Source organism: Eurytemora carolleeae, unplaced genomic scaffold, assembly GCF_000591075.1.
Source record: "Eurytemora carolleeae unplaced genomic scaffold, Eaff_2.0 scaffold1223, whole genome shotgun sequence".
Classification (NCBI taxonomy): domain Eukaryota; kingdom Metazoa; phylum Arthropoda; class Copepoda; order Calanoida; family Temoridae; genus Eurytemora; species Eurytemora carolleeae.
The window spans coordinates 61,504-79,417 of NW_019397119.1; the positions used below are offsets into that span (position 1 = coordinate 61,504).

Here is a 17,914-nt window from a genome sequence, read left to right on the forward strand (position 1 = left end):
AATTTTAATATAACATGACTCCCATATAATATTTTCATTTCTCTTTGGTATCAAACAACTTAACAAAGACATTCTAAATTATTCACCAACTGTCATGTTTCGTGGGACACCCTGTAGGAAAAGATATTAAGAGAGGCGTATTCCGGGGTTTTTCCCAGGAAGGGCTTATATTTCTTTTTCTTTTTAGGAGGGGGGGGGGGGCAAAATTAGAAGTGCCAGGCAAAATCAATGCATTTATTAAGCGACTTTATAGTATATACAAATAAACTAGGTACAAATATACAAAAATTTTCGATTTTTAAATATAAAAATTTCGAAGTTCTAACTGAAGACAACATTTGCATGGGTCTTTAGTCTATTTTTTCTAGTCTTTACTTCCCAAAAGATATCTTTTCAATTATTTCAATTATTTGTCGTCGTTACCTCAGTCTTTTCCACTCAAAGATAATATATTTATATTCATATTGTTTATGCGTGATAACACCAAATGTGTACAATAGTATCAACAATGTATACTGCATATTGTACGTAATGAAACAAGTTAATCAATTGAAATAAAACTGAGGTAGGAACTGGACAAGACAAAGTTAAAATGTGCAAGTTGTACTGAATGGCATATATACGTAAATTAATATTAAAGTATTTATAGTTACATCTCAATTTCAAAGTTCTTAACTATAAGAAAAAAGCAATTTAACGATTTTTTTTGGGTTCATTTAAAGGGAGCGTTCACTTATTTGGGTAATTTGAGGGTAAACTAAATAGCCTATTAGCTATTCATTGGTAATAGTTGCAATTTTTTTTCGTCTTGTTTACTAGAATTCATGCAAAAACAGTAATTTTAATAATGCTGTAGGATAAATGATGATTCCCCCGCTCTGTAGAATAAATGATCTTTAGGATAAATGATCTGTAGAATAAATGATCTGTAGGATAAATGATCTGTAGGATAAATGATCTGTAGGATAAATGATGTTTCCACCGCTCTGTAGAATAAATGATCTGTAGGATAAATGATCTGTAGGATAAATGATGTTTCCCCCGCTCTGTAGAATAAATGATCTGTGGGATAAATGATCTTTAGGATAAATGATCTGTAGAATAAATGATCTGTAGGATAAATGATCTGTAGGATAAATGATCTGTAGGATAAATGATGTTTCCCCCGCTCTGTAGAATAAATGATCTGTAGGATAAATGATGTTTCCCCCGCTCTGTAGGATGAATGATCTGTAGGATAAATGATCTGTAGGATAAATGATGTTTCTCCCGCTCTGTAGCTAGAATAAATGATCTGTAGGATGAATGATCTGTAGGATAAATGATGTTTCCCCCGCTCTGTAGGATAAATGATCTGTAGGATAAATGATCTGTAGGATAAATGATCTTCAGGATAAATGATCTGTAGGATAAATGATGTTTCCCCCGCTCTGTAGGATAAATGATCTGTAGGATAAATGATGTTTCCCCCGCTCTGTAGAATAAATGCGTTGGACAAATGTTTTGCAGAACAAAGATTGAACGACAAAAGACATAGCGCCGTCCATGTTGCTTTCTAAAAGAAACGATTTATTGTAAAAACGATCTTTTAGTAATTTTCAAAGCAGAAAACCATTGAAAACGAAAGTTTTGAAAAAACCTAAAACCATTTTCAAATTTAAAACAAAAATTAGTTTTCCATTTCAAAACGAAAAACTAAAAAAAAGTTTTACTTTTTAACACGAAAAACTGAAAAAATCATTTTCGTTTAAAAATGAAAATCAAAAAAATCCTTTTCCGATTCAAAAAAAGGATCTGAATATAATTTATTTCCGCTTCAAATTTAAAAGCTCAAAAGGTTTTTGTTTCAATACGAAAATCAAACGTTTTTCATTTTGAGATTTAAAATGGGATATATTCCTTCAGAAATTTTTCTTAAATTAAAAGCAAAGAAAGAAACAATTTAACAGCTGCAGGAAATAGACAGTATACATTTTCTACAGTCCTCTCAGAAGTCTCATCATTTGGGGGGAGGGACCGTTCACTTTTTTGGGTAATTTGAGGGTAGAATAATTAGCCTATTAACTATTCACTTGTATTAGTCTTACTTTTCAAGGACAACTGTGGCCGGAGAAAAGGCCGATTTGTCATTCAGAATTCCAGCGCAAAGGTATGATATATTTTTGTATTTACACTATTTGACGCTTTTTGTCATAGTCATGAATTTTTTTAAATGTTCAAAAATTTAATTAATTGTAGTATCTAATAGTCAAATGTAGATATCTTACATTTTTAAAAAAATAACTTATTTTTATAACTTATTTTTCAAAATATTTTAACTTATTTTAAACATTTGACGGTTCGGTACGTTTTCCCTACTTACCCAAGAATCCCCGTGATTTATTGAAGAGTTGGAATTAGGAACCAGTTTGTCTCAGAGAGAAAGTCGTCTTGTATTTTTGCATGTTTATTTGTCAAATTATTTGAACACAAAAAACGTTAACTGCTTGCTAATTCTAAAATCAAAAGTTTTTATATTCTATTATTTTCTTCCGTTTTGGTTTTTAGCCAATTGTTTGGAACAAATTTCAAAACGAGTTAAAAAAAACGAAACCGGCCATTTCTATTAACAACCCTAATTGTTGCACATCTTTAAAATTAGATTTTTACATTTGAAGAAAGAATGACTTGAGGTAATATTTTCTTAATATTTCATTATACCTTCAATAAACTTTTCTCATAGCAAGTTTATGCCATAAAAAAAATATTTAGTTATTTTTAACTCAGTAACTGAACATCCATAATTTGGTCTTATAAAGCATTAGACATTAATTGAAAAAAAATCATTTGCTATTTCTAACTCAGTTACAAAACATCCCTTGTTCAATTAAAAAATATTGTTAGACTTTAAATGACTAATATATTCAGAATAGCATATGATTGATATTCAAGCCAGTCTATTAAATTATATTTTTACCAAATTTTTCATATCATCAAAACATCAACATAAACCTAAAACTCTTAAACATTTGTAAGAAGTTCCACTTTCTACTTGAGAACGCTACAGGGTTTCCATTGTTTTTCCTACGAACAGCATAGAAAATACGAAATTTAAGCAAAACAATTTAATTGGGTAAAAGGTTAAAGTAGATTATTCAGAGTTAAGCTAAGCTTTTCATCAATATCTAAAAAGTAAAAATCTCTGTTTGTCTGTTTGCTTGTTTTTATGTCCGATCATAATTCATGAACCTCTTGACCGATTTGCCTCAAATCTACTATTTTACATGATTGTCATCTTTTATCTCAGTTTGATTTAAAGGTCTCACATTCATAAACAAAAATCTTTGATAATTTTGCCAATTACTTGTTAAAAACCTAACTTAACAACAAGTGTTTACAACGCTAAGATGGATGTAAAAGGCTACAGATAAGTCTAAATGAGTTAGAGCGGTAAGATCAAAGCTTAAGGCGTTGCGACACTTTAAAAGTCGACCCTGTCTTGTGAATGAAAGAAACTTTTAAGGGTTATCTGTTTGGTTAAAAAATTAAACTTACATAGCTTCAATACAAAGTATGACTTTATTTGATGAAATATTTGTCTCTTAATCTAATAGATATCATTACGACCCATGATTTCCCCAAGTAACTTTATGTCCTTTGTATCAATTTAGTAAAATAACGACCCGCTCTGCGATGTTTTCATAAAAAACGTGCATTAAATCTCAAACGACAATAAAATTGTGTACAATTACATTTTCGGAAAATTAAAAGTTTTACTTGATGAGAATGTTCATAAGCCGGCATAAACTGTACGTGTACATCTACACTGTAAATATAAATATGATATACTGTACAAAGAAAGAAACTTCCATTGATGATTTCCAGCACATTTATTGTCTGATTAACAATTAAAAGTCCATCAACTCTTCATTAAATATTTACAAAGCTGGACACTAAAGTATGCTACGCAGTTGGGGAACGGAGACCCAAACAGAAGGTTTATTTTACATGTTTAACATCAAAATACATGAACAATGAAATTCAGAACAGTTTTAGAATGATGTATGCTGTATAGATCTATTCTTTAGGTATGTACATTGTACAATGTACATATGACTTATAAATTAATTTTCTTGTAATGTACAATGTATTATCAAGTTGAAACTAGAACTCAATTCTGAGAAAGGATGGAGGGCATCTTTGCTAAAAGGTGAATTTCATAAATAAATTTAATACATTTTACTTGTGCTCGTCAAAAATATGTTTGTTCAGCACATGGCGGCAATTATATTTCTAGACATTTGAAAAATTAATTTTCATGAAAAAGGGCTATTTTTAGGGCTGGGCAAAGTTCCCTTAACAAAACAGAAGGTTTTGAAAATTAATGAAAGGTCAATTAACTAACAGCTAAAAACCAATAACATAAATAGTCGTTTTGAAGAACTTGAACTGTTGAAAAAAACCAAAATGGATTTGTTTAAAATTAAATTTTTCTGCTTAAAATTGCATGATACATTAAGAAAATAAAAGATCATTTATTGTGTATTTTGGTGTTTTAATATTTTATCTCTCTCACTTAATTGTTGAACTGTTGAATTTTATGCATTTAGATGTTTTTTTTATGCTTTTTTAAAATGTTTCAGTTATTTTGACATAAAATAATTGTAATGGTTCTAACGAGCCGTTAATGGCTGGCACCGTAAACGATTTTGAAATCTCTGCCGTTAATAATATTCAGATTCTTAACAAACAGTAACTTAAAAAGGGAAAATAAAATGTAATAATAAAAGAAATCAAATGTAATAAATAAGAAGTGAAAATTTATGTGAATGCCAACTTTTCACAGTTAATAATAATTTTTCAGAAATATAAAATTATAAATTGGGCTATTTTTGTTGTTCTCAGAGCATATTTGATAAATTAATTCACATTTAAATACTTAGTTTTAATTTATTTTTTGTTATACAGAATTGTTCAGAAAAAAATGGTTTTCTTTTTTTACTAGTTTTCATGAACACTTTATTTAAAAATTTATTTAAAAATCAAACTATGCAAAAAAGAGTTAAAATAACTTTCAAACTATAAGCGTTTGAACAAAATTTTCAATCCAAAAGTTTGTTTGATCCAGAATTTTGACCCTGGGAGTTATGATCTGCATCTTAACAACAGCATTATCACAGACTCTTTTCATCAGGGATGATAATTACTTATGAATTTAAACACAGCATTTTATTTCTTTATTTTATGCAATCTTTATCAATTTAAGAAGAAGTTCACAAAAAATGCCATACATAGATTTTAAATTAAATTAAAGTGACTGTATGTGACAAAGTCAACCAAAGCTAAAACTTTTTTTTAATGTCTTAACTATTTTTTGTCATCAGTACCAAGAATATATCAGAATCATCCTTCTACGCTCACCTAACTAAAAGTAGTAAAGTTCAATCCATAAAAAAATGTGGGATTCAGTGCAGTCACTTGGAACATATTCATGGATCTTTTTGTAATGCGTTCAGGTATATTTATCTAAATAGATAGTAGTTGATGAGAGAGCCTCAATTTCATATTGATTAACACTTTTTTGAACATTCACACCAAAAACTTGTATCATGATCAAAGCACATTTAATGTATGAAAAGTCCGGTAAAACATTACAGTTTATTCAGAATAATTAAGTTTTCAACTAATTTGCATTTTTGGACATTACAACTAAAAGCTTAAATGGAATTAAGTTTTTGCCACAAACTTAAATTTTCTAATCCCTATATCTTTGGACCCCAATGCCATAAACCTTTGATTTTTCAAACTTATATTATTTGAACTAATAGAAATCATAGTTTGAAATATCTAAGGTCTACGACATTAGACATTAGAAAATCAGAGTTTGTTGCAAAAACTCAACTCCTTTTCATTTAATATTATTTGATACAACCATTCTTTTTACTAATAAGACTCCGTTGAGTCAAATCTTAACCAAACATATTCTGAACTTGCTTAGGTATTCCTAGCCCATGTGCACCTTTGAGAGCATAATTAACCTAATTTTATGAACATTTTTAATAAAGTATTTTTTGAAGAGATTCTTAAATATGCGTTCATAAAACGCAGAAGCTCGCTAAATATTTTACCTTAAGAACTGTTTGATTAGAGTAAAAAAAATGAGTCTTCAGAGATCTGAGGAAATCTCTCATTTTTTAAATTTTGTTTCTTGAAAAAATTTTCTCAAGATTTTGCATTGTTGGTTTTGTGCAAAATTTTCTCATTTTTGGTTTATCAACTGCAACCTCTATTCAAAACTCATGTGCACCTGTTTTCATTTACTGCAACCTCTATTCATATCTCATGTGCACCTGTCTTCATTCACTGGAACCTCTATTCATAACTCATGTGTACCAGTTTTCATTCACTGGAAACTCTATTCATAACTCATGTGTACCTGTTTTCATTCACTGGAAACTCTATTCATATCTCATGTGAACCTGTTTTCATTCATTAGAAACTCTATTCAAATCTAATGTGCACCTGTTTTTATTCACTGGAAACTCCATTCACATCTCATGTGCACCTGTTTTTATTCACTGGAAACTCCATTCATATCTTATGTGAACCTGTTTTCATTCAATGGAAACTCCATTCATATCTCATGTGTTCCAGTTTTTATTCACTGGAAACCCCATTCTTATCTCAAGTGCACCTGTTTTCATTCACTGAAAAATCTATTCATAACTCATGTGCACCTGTTTTCATTCACTGGAAACTCTATTCATAACTTGTGTGCACCTGTTTTTATTCACTGGAAACTACATTCATATCGCAAGTGCACCTGTTTTCATTCACTGAAAAATCTATTCATGACTCATGTGCACCTGTTTTCATTCACTGGAACCATTAAAGGGAGTGACCGACAATGTATGGTAGTTGAACTGAGAATGTAGTATTGTGGAGAAATCTTTTAGGATTCATTTGAGACATANGGTTATGAAGATTTTGCTGAGCACAGTGGATGTATTGACATAGATGAGTGTAGAGTTGGAACTAATAACTGTGGTGCAAACTCTAACTGCTGGAATTTCCCAGGAACATTTGTATGTACTTGCAAGGTTGGTTTTACTGGAGACCCTGTAGCAGGGTGTACTGATATTGATGAATGTATTAATCCTAATTGGCATAACTGTAACAACTACCCAGGATATAATGCTGAAACAATTGGAAATAACGGGATAAAATACTTTTACGTCAGCTTGTCAGATATTGGAGATGAGCAGCACCATACTTTCAGATTTGAGGTTGCTATTGAAAATAAAGCTCTATTTTATGTTGCAAATGCAAATTTATCCATTTCTTACATGATAACTTTACGGGCCTTGGCCACAGAGATTAGCAGATGTGAGACTATTAACTGTGTGATCTTGTTCAGCTCTACCTCAATTGCATCCCTATCCAATAGCAAATTTAACCTTTTTTTCATGGATTTGTTTTATGATAAAAAATCAGGAGACACAATAATCAAAGTTTTAGACAACAGCAAAAATACTTTGTGTGTTGCAAAGTATAAAGAACCGAAACCACTGGTCATAAGCAAAGTAGGAGTTAAAAACAATGGAGAAGGTCTAGTAGGGTACTGGAGAAATATGAGAAAGAATTCTATTCAACAAAAGTGTGTAAACACAATTGGGAGTTTTTTCTGTACAGATAATTCAGATGAAATGATTGCCATTGGGTTTGGAGGTCATACAACAAGTGGATCTGTTTATCCAAACCAAATAACTGTTTTTACTAATCAGCGATATACCTGTGTTAACCACAAAATTGGGGATATTCAAGGAAGATATAGTCCAGGAATGGCTGAGCTAGATGGTTGGCTTTATATTTGTGGAGGACACTACTATAATGCTAAAGATCCACTAATTGACTGTAAAAAATTTGATTTAAATGCTGATAATGGAGTCTGGACCAATGCACCAAACTTACCTAGAAAGAGGAGACATTTTGAAATGCTAACTTATCAAACTTCAATTTACATCCTTGGGGGACATGATTACTGGAATGGGGGTTCAGGATGCATAAACACATTGCATGAGTTTAATCATCAAACAAATATATGGACATCTAGAGCAAACCTACCATATCCAAATCATCGTCATTGTTCAGTTGCTGATGTTGAAGAGGATAGAATATGGATGATTGGTGGACATCAATGTAACGTTGGTGATAAAATGCAAGTATACTATTATACAGTCTCTAAGAATGTTTGGGTATTTCATAGCAATCTTATTGGTAATCAAGCTGTGATTGATCCCAGTTGTGGAATCATTATCAAGACCACTGGGGAGAAATGGTTGCTTGTTGTTAAAGGAGGAAGAACAGAAGCAGTGATATATTATGATCTCTCAAACAATAGTGGATGGAAGCAAGCAAGCAATTTGTATGGTAATGGACGTCAAAATTTTATGCGAATGATAACTTTAACCCAGTATAGTGCATTCTTGATGGGTTCATCAACTACAAGATATGGAAACAGTTTAAAGAATATATTTGAATTCAACCAAGAGACAAACAATTTTGAAGATAAATACTTATACCTTCAAAATGAAATGAATGCTGGTTATTGGACAACTGTTAAGAAATCCAACAACTTCAAAGCTCTGCAAGACTGTGTTTCACTAAGAGAATATGCTGCTGTATGCTGGGGAGGTCACACAACATCTGGTTCAGATTACCCAGACACCTGGAGTGTTCTCCTCAGGGATAGGTTAAGGAAAGGAGATCCTCATCTTCCTGCAACTTGTCACAACAAGATTCCACCTTTCTCTCCTGGTAGATTTGCAACTGGTGTTACAGCTGTGGATTACAGGTTAATGATTTGTGGTGGTCTTAACTATGGAGGTCCATATTTGAGCAGTTGCTATTTTCTGGATACTAATGAAAATTCTCCTGCATGGAGTACAATGGCAAGCATGCCTATAACACGGGGTTATTATGAGTTCACTACCTATGGTGATGCTGCATATGCAATTGCAGGTCATAATGGTGGAGACCTTACTCAAGTAGACAGATGGACAGAATCTAAGGGATGGGTTACTGTTGCTTCTTATCCTGTACCAGTACACAGACATTGTGCTGTGTCTGACCCAGGATATGACAGGATATATTCCATGGCAGGAAATTCACGCTCTAATGCTTATTTTTATACAATTTCTTCTAACAAATGGTCATCAATGCCTTCTCTATACTGGTCAGGGAATAACATGGCCTGCGTTATAATCAGACGAAGAGGAACTGGAAATAAGATTATTGTTCTAGTTGGTGACAATCAATCTAGACAACAGTATTTTGATCTCTCTGTTTATGAAGCAAATGGAAGTGGGGGATGGATGACTTTTACAACTCCCCAATACACCTCATCTTACTCTACTATCATATCACTTACACCATATGAAAGTTTTGAGGTATATTTATATTTGAATGTACTTTCTAGAATATGATTAGAAAATATTTACATTTATTCTTTTATTCATTAGATGGGGGGACACAGTAACAGATACTCATTTTCAACAAGAAACTTGTATATGTGGAATCCAATAAATGAGCGCCATGAAGATATTGGTCTAAACCTTGTCCATCCTCACCATAATGGAGATTGCACAGTTATGCCTGCAGATGCTAAAGTTCTGAGAGGATGCATTCTCGGATAGAAGAGAAACATGTTTATTCTACACTTTCATGGAAGCTTATAAGTTCTAAAACCAATGATCTAATAGCAATTAATCTTCTTTTATGACTTGGCCAAGGTTGCTAAAATTTTTATGTTTTCATTTAAAAAACATAAAAAGTTGCTTTGAAATGAGAACATCTTTCTTTTGATTATTGAAAAATGCTATACAACAAAGATGCAGCTTTTTTAAATTAAAGTCTGAAGTTTTTTGACAAACAAAACTAAAATATTATTACCACCAATCTTTAAAACATTCAATTCAAAAATTATCTGTGTTGGTCTTGATTTTGATTTAATTGAGATAAAACTTTTTGATTTTATTGTGACAAGGAGTAAAAGTCAGCTTATCAAAATTTTCTAGTGTCAAACAAGAAAATGAAATGAAATGGCTCACTCTCTGCTTGCACAATGCGCTCGTGGCATGCAATGCATGCAATATCACTACAATATATTTTGAATTGTATTAAATACCTAATTCTTTTACCAGCACGGTCTTTAATGACCCATGAAATTATTTATAATCTTTTTAAAGGAATACTCATAATCAATCATGAATTATTAGCTTTATCATTACAACTTTATGAATTTTGTAGATGTGTTGTTTGTAAAATCATTGCAAAATATTTATATAACTTGTAGAAATTTATAAAAGTTTGGAATATAAAAATATTATTTAAGTAATATCATTTGTATTTTATGATGGTAAAAAGTAAATACTTGATCAGAAACAAACAGAAAAAAAACAAAATTAACTGAATGGACTTAACTTAGAAAGATCAGATACTTAATGGTCCGCTCTTTTAACAAATGTTTTGAAAAAATTCTGAACATTCCTAGCGCCATGGCCATGGTCTTATTCGTTGGATTTTTCAAAGTTACTAAAAGTTGACTCACTATTTCACTTTAGTTTAATTTGTTTATGATCGTCTTTTCTTTCCAATATTATTAATATTTTCTGCAAGACTTAGAATAAAATATATTTTTTATTTTCTTTGTAGCTGTGGTTTGAGCACTAATATTTCTTGTTTTAACAATTATCATTATTTGGTTTAAATTTTTTATATGAATCTAATAAAAATGTCTAATAAAAGAAGTTTAAATAATAATAGAAAAAAACCCTTTTAAACTTTATTTGTGAGATAAAGTTTTTTTTTAATAAAGGAATTGCTTGATTTTTTAGGGCAACGGAACCAGGTTAATTTGTTAATTTTTAGGGGTTATTAATTGAGTAACATATATGAAATACATAAAAGATTTATTTTTAATATTTTGTTGCTGAATTTCAACTAATATATTTGTTGCAATTTAAACCCCAACAACCATTTATTAAAAATTAACTGAGCAGTCGTTAACATTAAGGCATACCCAAACCAAACCAAAAGGTCGGTTATTAGTTAAAAACAAAGGCTGTTAGTTTCATGTGATTTATCTAGCTGTTAACAATCAGTTCCTTTGAGTTATCTAGCTGTTAACAAGTAGATTTTATATCTATTTATGTAATTGTAGTGGGTATTATTAAGTGTGAACAAGTTTTTGCCGGGATTTTTATTTTTTCTAGTTTATTTAACATAAAATTGAAAGTATTTTCACACCGAATGTAGTTAGGTGTTAAAATACTTTTATTTTGATTGAAAACAAACTAGAAAGATTACAAATCAAAGCAAAAACTTTTTCGCGGGCATGATACCCATTTCAATAACATATAATATAGTTTTATTCAGTTTTACTCAAATTATTTAAAAGCAGGTCGATAAAGTTACTTGTAGGGTGATTAAGTAACTTTATCACCCTACAATGAGAAAAATTAGGTATGAAATTGGAAATTTTAATAGCAGGGTGAAAAAGCTCCTTTTCACCCTGTTGTAGGGCGATAAAATCACTTAATCACCCTTCAACGGGAAATATTAGGTGTGATAAATTCCATCAAAATTTAATAAAAAAGTTCAAACATTCACACTGCACACTGCACACTGCACACTCCACACTGCACACTGCACACTGCACACTGCACACTGCACACTGCACACTGCACACTGCACACTGCACACTAATCAATGTCAATTCTCAAGCAATTACGCATTTTTATAAAAAATATGTTTTTTACTGAGTTAAAATAGAAACAAAATACAAAATAAAAAGTTACAGTTATTTTATAATTTAAAAATCATTATAGCATTGGTAAATCAAAAGATTTAATTTGTAAAGCGGGAAAATGGTTGTTAAAAATGTGGGAAATCAAATCAACTTTATATATTCTTATTTAATATAAATAATATAATAAATAAAATGAGAAACGTAAGACTTTAGAATTAATTAATTAACGGTCTAAGTTTAAAACCAATACATCTCAAAAATGCTCATAGACAAAACGCTACCTCATAAAACGCTACACCTACACTCATAAAACCCTACCAAATAAAATGCTAGTAAAGAAAAAAACGCTACTCCTATAATTTTTATATTTGCATGTTTATAAGTTATTTTTCACATTTTTGTTGAATTAACCAACTGCATTTTTAAATTAAGCATAAAAATATCTTAATTTACACATTTATCCATACAAATTTTTAAATTGTTAATCCCCTACAAATGTATATCCATAAAATCTAGAAATTTAAAATACAAAAAGAAATCTTACATTACAGTTGTTAGTGCAATTTACAATTCATTAGCTATAATTAAAAGTTAACACTTAATATTTTGATATTTTGATTGAGTAGCGTTTTATCGGCTATCGTTTTATGAGTGTAGCATTTTATGAGGTAGCGTTTTCTTTATATGTAGCTTTATATGAGTGTCGTGTTTTTGGAGTATGACCCTCAAAAACTGGTAAGTAGGTTTTGTCTCGTAAACGCGACAATGATTCAAATTCAGGATATGTTCCAAAATGGAAAACCTGACATTGTCTTGAAAACGGTCAAGGGTTTTAAGATAAAAGAACTCCTATTATAATATTAATTTCAGACAATAATTTTAAATTGGGAATTGTTGTCCTCGTCATGCTTAATAAAATGTTGGTTACAGTTTTTATTATCGACTTTTGCTCTGAATATGGGCCGGGATCCCAAAAACCCAGTCTTTTAATTTGTGCCCATTTATAACACTCAGTGATAGAAATGGGCCAAGTGTTAGTTTTGGAACTAATGTCCCCTGAATTGAATAGCTTACTTAAATAAAAGTATTACCACATTCATCTGATTACAGGGGCTATTCAAAATGTGGCCTGCCATGTTGGACATTCCAAATAGGCTGAAATTTTTAAGAGTTTTCAATGCATTGTTTCATTTCTGAAATTCATCATATTTTTGAAAGTTTCTGCATTATTTTTTTGCGGTTTTCTGCATCTTTTTTTGCAACAGGGGCAAGTAGGAAAAATTCCTGAAACAACAGTTCAAAGGGTACAATTGTAAATCTTTAACTGATGGGTAGAGAGTTGTTTTATATTTTCTTTTAAAACAATTAATTTTTTGCCTGTAAATTGATATTAATTTTCAAGCTCGTGCTAAACTAGGAAAGGCACACCAGTGCACCACACCCTTTTTTCGTCCGCACCACAAATGACGTCACAACTCAACATCGTTTCTTCTGAGCACACCTTTTTTTGTCCAGGCGTTGCTTCTGTGCTTTCAAATGTATTTTCTATGATCTTATAACACTTTTTTCAAATTTAGGAAATGTCGGGTTATTCAATTAGATTTGATGTCCAGGGGTCCAGAGATTTTTGTATTTCTAGGGGTCCAGAGTTTTTTTTATTTTTAGGATTTTTAATTTTAGCTTTAATTGTTAACAAGCTTTTTTCGACTGACAAGTTTACAAGTAATAAAAAAGAAGGTTTTTTAATTGATAGCTTCTTTTTTCCATTTTTTTGTGAATCCATGCTTAATATAAATCAAAATTAATATCGAAAGTCGTCTTCATTATATTGAAAAAATCGCATATCACAGTACAATAACTGTACCGTCCTTTAAAAACGGCCCATCCAGAAGACTTAACTCAAACTTTGAACCGTCATATTTGAAGATTTTTAAGTCGTCTTTACAGTCTCCCCCTTTGCGGGTAACCCTGAAATCTACAAAGGCGAGACCCTTCGGATAACATTTATGTCACTGGCAGTGACATTTCGCTCGAAAGTGTTGTCACCTGCCATAAACTGTAATAAATTGTTGTAATTAATAATTGTCCATCTTACATTGTTTATTGTTTGTGGCCAAATATATAATTTTATTTCTTTTGATAGTCAGCAACTCTATGGTACAAATGCATTCCTAAAACCCGATACAATGCGAGTTGTTAGTTTTTTTTTCAACATTTGTTTGGATAATTTGAATTTACGTCTAGTGTTCAGTTTCTTTAGGTTATAGCAGTTTCTTTAGGTTATAGCAGTTTCTTTGATAACTTTACCTGGTATTTCCCAAAAGAAAACCCGTAATCTGGGGGATTCTTTTTAAGATTATAATTATTTTCAGTTCTACTTTGTAGGGAAGTTAAAGGAATTTTACTTTACCATGGGTTCTCAAGAACTTTGCCTACAAAACATTCAAAGTGAAGCTAAAGATTTTTTGTTGGCAAAATTGGTCGAGGAAACCCATGGTTAAGTAAAATCTTTAATTTTCCGGAAAAGTAATTGTACACAATTTTATTGTCATTTAAGATGAAAATGCGCGATTTTTATGAAAACTTCGAAGAGTGGGTCGTTTTTTTACTTAATTGTTACAAAGGACATAAAGTTACTTAACGTTCTTCTGTTGCGGAAATCATGGGTCGTAATGTTGGTCAAAATTTGGTAAAAATCTTTTTATCTAACCCAGCTGGTTAATTAGAATATTGTATGAGATTAAGTGACACATATTTTATCCCTTTGTATCGAAGCTCTGTAAGTTAAATTTTTTTTAACAAAACATATAACCCTTAAAAAGTTTCATTCATTCTTAAGACAGGGTCGACTTTGAAGTGTCGCAACGCCTTAAGCTTTGATCTTACCACTCACATTCACTTAGGCTTTTCTTTAGCCCTTTAAATTTTAACACTATAAAGCACTTGTTTTTAAGCTTTGGTTTTTTAAGAAGTAATTGGCAAAATTTTCATCTATTTTTGCTTGAGAGCTTGCAACCTTTAAATCAAAGTGCAAACTTTCCTCAATGGTACTGTTGTAAATCTGACATAACCCCATCTTAGGGTCACATGACATACCCCTCATCTTAGGGTCACATGAAATACCCCTCATCTTAGGGTCTCATGACATACCCCTCATCTTAGGGTCACATGACATACCCCTCATCTTAGGGTCGCATGAAATAACGGTGACAAAAATTCAAAAAAAATCATACACTATTTTAATCAAACTTAACAGTGGAAACAAAGTATGAAGATACTTATGTTAAAAAAATTGAAGAAATATATATTTTGTGCAACCACTGCGAACTAACCAAAGGAGAATGTCAATTTCAATTGACATTACTGTCACAGCTTTGTGACTCCATTGCTCCTCTAGCTCTGATTTTACGCACAAGTGTAAGAAAAATTAATTTATTCGGTTGGTTACATATTATAAATTCAAAACATTTTTGTTCTTTTCAATATCTCTTCAATAAGAGAAGTTATGCTAAAAACATATAAGTTATCAATCTTACTTGCATTTTACTTTAGTTTGACGTGCAACATTGTTCATTTCAATGTGGATCTGTAAGTCACGTCAGAAACGTGAACCTTAGTTTTATCATAATTACGCACACCAAACAAATTATTATAAACGCGCGCACTTAACTCTACATAGTTTTAGCATGGGAAAAGTTTTGACAATTTAGGGGTATTTATACTCACTCCCCCCCCCTTCTCACAACCAAATAAGTCTAAAATACAAATCCTAAATCTTGAATAGGAGATTTAAAGATTGGTCTGATTCCAAGATTTATTATATGTACAAGAAATCCCAAATATATCAAACAGAAACCCTAGCTTTAGATAGAAATATATATATTCGTATTTGGGATTGGAAACTTGACAGCTTTAAAAGATCTGATTACGTACAAACTACATTTTACAATTTATGAAATACAATGTACAATTTACAAATTAAAAATTACAATTTACAATTTATAAATTACAATTTACAATTTACAAATTACAAATTATAATTTACAAATTACAAATTACAAATTATAATTTACAAATTACAAATTACAAATTATAATTTACAATTTACAAATTTCAAATTTCAAATTACAAATTACAATTTACAATTTACAATTTACAGTTTACGATTAACAATTTACAAAGTACAAATTGCAAAATTACAAATAGGCATAGATACATAAATAGATTTATAGATAAATAGATAAAGATACATAAATAGATATAGATAAATAAATACTAAGAAATGAAACTTAACAAAAAATATTCTAGAAAATGCAACAGTTCAAAAATAAAAATCCTCCTAAATTTAAAAATGATTAAAAATATTTTAAAATGTTCTGTTTAGTCCCGAAAATTACAAATCAATTGAAAATTATTATGATTCATATTATGATGTGGGACACCCTGCTTATTTTTTACTCCTTCTGTTAATTGTTTAAATATTTGTTTACAAAACAAACATGTCTAGTTGTTTATAAAGGATTGGTTACTGATAGAACCAAGTGTATCTACTTTCCTGCTTTTACATAATATACATATATATATATATTTATACATACACATTCTGAGATAGTTACAAAAAATACAAAACCATACATGAAACGGTCCAGAAAGTCTATTATTATTGTAATTATATGTATAATATCTAAAATGAAAACAGAAGACAGTTTTCTGTAAAACTGTAAAAGATGTGTTAAATCTCAAGAAAAAAGATAAAGATTTCATTTTCCCCTCTACCCTAATCAAATCTATCTGTGAGAACTGAAAGCTGGCCTGAGCTTGAATTTCTATTGAAATTCTAAAAATCAAATCTGTCAATTAGCCAACCTGGAATGGAATTGATGTTCACAGGAGTAGAAAGAAGGGACAGAGAAAAAATAAGTTTAGAGTGAAATTAAGCCGAAAAAAGTGTAAAACCACAATTTTGTTGTATTGTTTCCGTACTGCAGGTGTACTTCACACATTTGTGTTATTTAACCTTTTGGGCCCTGGATCATCTTTTTAGAGAAAAACGTCTTGAAAATTATTTAATTTTCTCTAAATCAATATTCTGACAACCTTTCATGCTTTCCAGAATTCATTTTAGCATTAGCTTTATTTCAAATTCTCGAGTTCATTTCAGTATAAAAAAAGAAGAACTTGTAACGGATATGTCCAGGGATCATACTGTATTAGTGTGATGTACTGCGTATAATTTGTGAACATTTACTTGAATTTTTCACTTTGAACTCCTTTTCAGGCTTAGATTTATCTACACATGAAAGTCTTTTTAATCCTTTAAGTACACAGAATTCTTATATGACCTCTTTGATTTTTACAAGCTAATAATCCAGCTTTGCATGAAAACTTTCTTTCTGTTTGAAAGTCAACTCCCTCAATCAATTCAGAATTTTAAACCTGTATTGTGCCGTTTAAACAAACCCATTTCACTAAAGTAATGATTTAATAATCGTCTAGTAAAACTTTTGCTTTGTAACAACATTAAACACACTTTTTGTTATAATGTCGTCTTCCTATTTCATCGTTTTCTGGTTCACACTGTATGAACTAGGTTTTCTAAACCTCCGGTTCTTACAGATTCTGAAAATAGAGAATTTCCGCAACCAACAAGCAGATTTTTAGAAATCTCCTTGTGAGAAAAGTTTTGTTGGTGTTAAGTTTAGACTTGAGAAAAGCGTTTGACTCTGTGGTTTTCTGGAGATATTTAGGCAATCCAAAATGTTTTGAGCTTTTCAGCTGAAATATCATCATTTTATGATACATTTATCAATGTTGAATTAACAAATCAGAAGAAAACAACCATTACAGGGTATAAGCCTGAAATGCTAAATATTAAAGAACACATTTTAGTTTTCTCCACTATTCGTTTATACAGGCTGACATGTAAAAGGTTCAGATAGGATAAATTAATGTTTTAATCTTACTCTTCAATTAATTTATGGGGATTTTGTTTTCATAAAATATCCACCAATAAAAAAAAAAAAATATCACATAAAGTTTCGTTTAAAATGAGAAATAAAGGACGACTTTTTACTTAGAAGTCTTTTAAAGTTGAACACAAAAGGTTTGAGGCATGAATTATGGGAG

The 17,914-nt window shown here is 30.6% G+C and overlaps 1 protein-coding gene and 1 long non-coding RNA gene across 2 annotated transcripts; both read left to right on the top strand.

Moving 5' to 3' along the window:
• The first annotated feature begins 3,964 nt into the window (after positions 1–3,964).
• Positions 3,965–5,174, top strand: LOC111712074 (uncharacterized). The gene is made up of 3 exons (XR_002767379.1): positions 3,965–4,067; positions 4,138–4,189; positions 5,108–5,174. It is a non-coding gene; the product is annotated as an uncharacterized LOC111712074 (long non-coding RNA).
• Positions 5,175–5,610: 436 nt separating this feature from the next.
• Positions 5,611–9,932, top strand: LOC111712071 (uncharacterized). The gene is made up of 3 exons (XM_023486581.1): positions 5,611–5,622; positions 6,936–9,428; positions 9,501–9,932. The coding sequence occupies exons 1-3, from the start codon at positions 5,611–5,613 to the stop codon at positions 9,672–9,674; spliced, it is 2,679 nt and encodes an 892-aa protein (XP_023342349.1). The 3' UTR covers positions 9,675–9,932.
• Positions 9,933–17,914: the final 7,982 nt, after the last annotated feature.